Raw genomic sequence first — 5,546 nt, forward strand, 5'->3', positions numbered from 1 at the left:
CTCATAAGGTTGTACTGGAGTCAGGAAACTTGGTCTCCTTTGTCTTTCTTGGTCAACAGTCACCACCTTTGTCTGACTGTCTTTGATAAACACCCTGGGCCTGTCAGGGGTGGGGCTTAGATTATAAAATCATGGGCGGGGCTGGACTGCTCGGTGCTGCAGAGAAAATAGGAGATATTTCTAGCAACAGTGCCCCCTCCTGCCTTGGAGTGGTATCAACAGGCTTACTTGAGCCACCTGGGTGATCCCTATTTGCAGATGTGTGACAGCATATTTTCACATTCAGATCCTCGCAAAGTTTTAAAAATGAGACCCCATACCTGGAGACAAATACAGCCCACTGGAACTGCAAAGCACAAAGATCTACTGTGATAACATGAAGATTTTTCCTCTTTTTTCTCTCTTCACCCTTCAACTTGATTCATGATGTCCTTTTCTCCATATGTCTGGAGAAGGCAGTAAACATACTGTGGTAGATCTTTGAAAACAGCAGTCTAGAGGAAAGGAGAAAAATGCACAGTACATGTATGTCTTCTAAATTCTCAAGTCATTTCTTTTTAATTATCCAGATTAGTTTCTTTTTATGTGAACTTCTTTCTGTTCAATATATCAAATAAATTATTATTAAGCATAAATAAAAAATATAAATACAACTTTCTTTTTATATTAATAATAATAATAATAATAATTTGATATATGCCAACCAAGCCACTAGATGGCATCAAATAATACAGAATTATTGCAAAACTTCAGACAACAGAAGTCCCTTTTTAACTGCTTGGCCCTTTTCACACAGAAGTACCGTTAGGTGCTCAGGAGATCACAGACTTTTGGGAGACGTAATCTTGGAACTGGGCAGATATAACTGATCGATGGACAGAATAATCAGGCACAGAATTAGATGGCAGAGACTCCAGAGTATGAGGAAAGGGAGATAGGAATATAAAGCACAGTGAAAAAAAAACAATGAAAGGAATAAAGTTCAGAAGGCTGATAGAGGTTAAGGAGTGGAAGGAGAGCTAACAGTTAGAGTATGTTATGAAAGTAACTTGTAGGCTGCAACTTGAAAATTAATTGTGAGGATGTGAAACCTGCAAATATACTTATGGCAAGATCTCCATCCATCTGTTTACTTATCTAGTTCCTAGGGTGAAAAGTCAAATAACACTGAGTTGGTTCATGGCTTGGGTTCAGGGCCTGACATATGAGAAGCCACCATTGCTTGTATCCATTTTCTATATCTGTGTTGTGGTGGATTGCCGGCTTCCTATTCTGGCCCTCACCCCCAGGCCGCCAGGAGGAGCTCTCCCAACAGCATGGACGTGCCCCGAGTTCCAGCAGGGCCTCATGGACTATGTAGTTTTTATACACAGCCCTGCTGGATACCTTGGGGACCACTGGGAGTCGCTGTCGGGAAGCCCGTGGACTCATATGTGCCCTATAACCTGGAAGTATGTCCTGGTCACGTGAACAGGAGAGATGACGTACTTCCAGGTTGAAGATAAGGACTGTTTACCCTGACCCGGAAGGAATAAGGAATTGTGGACTGTTGGGCAGGAACACCTCCGGGTCAAGGTGTATAAAAGGACTCTGGGAAAGCTCAGACACTGAGCTGAGCTGAGAGGTAGGGTGGCTAAGTGTCTGGGAGAAGAGGATTGGTATTGTGAGTAGAGAGTTGATTTATATGAGTAGTGTGGAGTGGAGGGTGCTTGGTGCACTGTATTATCGAAAAATAAAGAAGAAGAGTTCCAGCCAACACAAGGCTCCAGGTAATTCCATGCCCTAAGTAAGTTGCTGTAGAAAGGAAGAAAGCCAGAGGTTTACAGCTGCCTATTGTCCATTAAAAAAGTACCTTGTCAATATGTAGCTTTCCCACTTGCTGTAACAAGACACAGTGAAGTGGCCTCCAGGAAAGGTCTGTTGGGTAATAACAGTGTTTGCAAAGCAGGCATTTCTTTGACTGCAGATACTAACAAGTCCTTCTCCTCCTTCATTAACAGGTAAACAGAGCACACACTGCCTCAGCCAATGCCTTCCATTTCCAGAGCCGCATTAGAAAGAAAAGGTGAAACTTTTGATAAGGTGATCTTTTTAGCTGGGACAGATAGCAGCAAAACTGATACAAGGGAATCATGGACAACTATGCCATCCTCCACAAGCACCTTTACCAACTCCATGGAGTCTAAAAACAAAATGATTGCTCATCCATAAAGCAGGGCAAATGTGTTCACAGCCAACTACCTAACCTACCGCCAGTATCCATTTCTCCAGGGAACACAAAAAATCAGGGGTAATCTTAACATTATGTCAGCAAGTAAGTGATTCAAAATCTTCTCTGCGGGAACTAACACCCACTGAAGAGGCAATCCTGGTCACCCTCAGGGCACTTTTTGCCCGAACCCCCAAAGAAGTGACAAAAAGAACACAGTGAAGACAAAAATCAATGAAAAAGGTATAGAAAAAAACAAGAAATTCAAACCTGCAGCCGCTCCTGCACCAGCACTCATGCAAAGCTCTGCCCACTCATCACTCTCGTGACAGAAAGAAAGAAGGTCCAATTTGACAAATATAGCACAGAAGAGCAGGACGTGTAAAACTGAGCCATTACAGAAAACCTTTGGACTCTAGAAATAACTTTTTCTAAACATGCAAATTATATAATAACATGGAAATTAAAGCTTTATTAACAAGAAAAGGCAGGAGACTTCCTGTCTTTGCCATGAAGTTGGCATGAGGAGGCAACAATTTCTGGAGTGTGTCAGCCTCCCACCATGGGCGGATAAAGGACTCATGGAGCAATCGGGGAGGACTCCATACTCTAAATGGCATCACCCCTGGACTCTGATATCGAAAAGGACACCCACAGGGCATGCTGGAAATTGTTGTGCTGTGGAGCAGCCCTGTTGGGTTTCATGGGTGCTGCCAGGGGATGCTGTGGGGATTTATGTTCCCTACTTTCAGGGAGTTCTGCTTAACCTGCCAGTATTTCCAACTGAGCACCTTATAGCATCTCAAGTACTCCTGAGTCTTGGATAAAAAAAGTCGCTCTGCCTCACCCAGGTTGAAGAAGAATATACAGTAACTCGGCTAGGAAGAGTGAAGGAGAAAGGAAGAAGAGAAAAAAAAAGAGAAAAACGATAGTGATTGTGCTTGTCTGAAGGTTATTATGCTAAATAGAAGTTTTTATTAAGGTAATTTTTATAATAAACCTTTGACATGATCCTGGGACTTGTGTCTGTGCAGCTGTGTCTGGGGTTTGGGGTGCTGCAATGCCACCTAGTGCTCACAATAGATAGATAGATAGATAGATAGATAGATAGATAGATAGATAGATAGATAGATAGATAGATAGATAGATAGATAGATAGATAGATAGATAGATAGATAGATAGATAGATAGATAGATAGATAGATAGATAGATAGATAGATAGATAGAAGACCAGCCTCGACCACGAACAGACACCAAGACAGCTATGTCTAAAACACACTCTTTTATTGTGTTTTCTCCTTCCAGTACAGCACAAATCACTCACAGTCCTTATTATTTTCTTCTCCTGCTGCCTCCACTCCTCTCTCGTCAAGCTCCGTCATGTTACCTCCCAACTCCGGCTCTCAGAATGGAGTGAGGTGGCCCCTTTTATCCGGTACCCGGATGTGCTCCAGGTGCTTCCTGATGAGTTTCCTGATGAGTCCATGTTGTCTGGAACGTTTGGAATCCTCCCAGCTTTGATCTTGTGGCTCCCCTGCACCCCAGAGCAGTAGCCCTCTCATGTCCCGTGGGAGATATTGGTGCTATCCCGGTCCTTCCACGTCCCAGGCGTCCCGACTGTGCAGCGGTCTTTCACACTAGATAGATACAATAGATACTTTGATTGTCGGCAGGGGAAAATTTGGCCTTTTACAAAACCTTTTTAAATAAATAAATACATGAAAAGATAAATAATTTTGGCCTTTTACAGAATAAATAAATAAGAAATGCAAAGGCAATTCAGAGAGAGACCCTGTTACTGGTAAATTGGACAAGGAATGGACGTCAAACAATGGGGTAAATACAACACACAAAATAGAACTCTTCACAGAGTTATATGTCCAATCTATTATTGCCAAATCAGAAATACAACACAATAGTACAAACTACTGCTAAGTGGTGTTGTATAATATACTGTAAAACAGATTGAGGGCTTGTGATCAGAGGAAGAATGAACCTACTAGCTGGCATTACTAATGAGCTGTTTCCTTTGGGTATCTCCATGATCTGTATTTCCATTTTAACATCATTATGCATCATTCAATAAGGAGTAAGGCAGGAGACAAACCTGGCTGGAATGCAAGCGTTTTATTTCAGGCCTATTTATAATAGACAATCAAGCTAACATGCACATCTTTGAAAAAACCACACAGAACATGCAAACTGTACAGTGGCAGAAGTTTGACTATCTTGTCATTTCCTCTGTTTTCTCCCCTTCTCCATTTGCATACGTTCTGCACTTCTCAAGAGATTTAAAGAGTGAAGTCATTAAGATTGGCTCAGTTAAACCTGCCTGTAAGATTTGGTGGAGATGGATTTCTCAATTCTTTTCTTGGTGACCCTCTTGTTTTTAATTGAAGGTGAGATCTATAAAAATAACTTTCCTGTTAAGTGAATTTTACTAAGTAAAACAGGAACTGTGTTTCTGTCCAAGCATTAAATTAACTCAACTTTATTCTCTTTTATCCAGGGTCCACTGGAGACATCATCATGACTCAGTATCCCTCAAGTCTGTCTGCACAACTAGGAGAAACAGTCAACATGAACTGTAAAGCCAGCAGCTCCATTACTGGCGACTATAACTATCTTGCCTGGTATCAGCAGAGAGTAGGAGAATCTCCAAAACTCCTGATTTACCGCTCAAGTACTCTGCAGACTCGGATCTCAAGTCGCTTCAATGGCAGTGGCTCAGGACTTGATTATATGCTGACCATCAGTAACGTGCAGCCTGAAGATGCAGGACATTACTACTGTCAGCAGCATGCTAGCACTCCTCTCACACAGTGATACAGAGCCGTACAAAAACTTCCTTTACATGTTGATGCAGCTGCCAAATCTATTAATGAAAAAGATTATTCAATAAAAACTTTAAAATATGGAAATGACATAATCAAAAATGTACTGTATGTAACAATAAATCATAAGAAATTGTCTTTAAGGTAATGTTAGTAGATTAACAAGTAATAAATGACATTTAAATGAAAGTATTAGTAGTCACCTTTGATAGATAGATAGATAGATAGATAGATAGATAGATAGATAGATAGATAGATAGATAGATAGATAGATAGATAGATAGATAGATAGATAGATAGATAGATAGATAGATAGATAGATAGATAGATAGATAGATAGATAGATAGATAGATAGATAGATGACTATCAGAATGACTAAAAATAAAGAAAATTAAAAAAGAAAGAAAAATTCTGATTTGGCTGACACAGTGCTAGTGAGACATTATGCAGCCCCTGTAGAGTTTCCTGATACACTTCTGCTGAGTAATTCGATGGTTGAAA

At 40.7% G+C, this 5,546-nt stretch overlaps 1 gene segment (V, D, J or C); it reads left to right on the forward strand.

Moving 5' to 3' along the window:
- The first annotated feature begins 4,548 nt into the window (after positions 1 to 4,548).
- LOC114651608 (Ig kappa chain V region 3381-like) lies at positions 4,549 to 5,078 on the forward strand. The segment is given in 2 exon segments: positions 4,549 to 4,609; positions 4,720 to 5,078. Coding segments are annotated over 2 exon segments (366 nt in total).
- Positions 5,079 to 5,546: the final 468 nt, after the last annotated feature.

Source organism: Erpetoichthys calabaricus, chromosome 5, assembly GCF_900747795.2.
Source record: "Erpetoichthys calabaricus chromosome 5, fErpCal1.3, whole genome shotgun sequence".
Classification (NCBI taxonomy): Eukaryota; Metazoa; Chordata; class Cladistia; order Polypteriformes; family Polypteridae; genus Erpetoichthys; species Erpetoichthys calabaricus.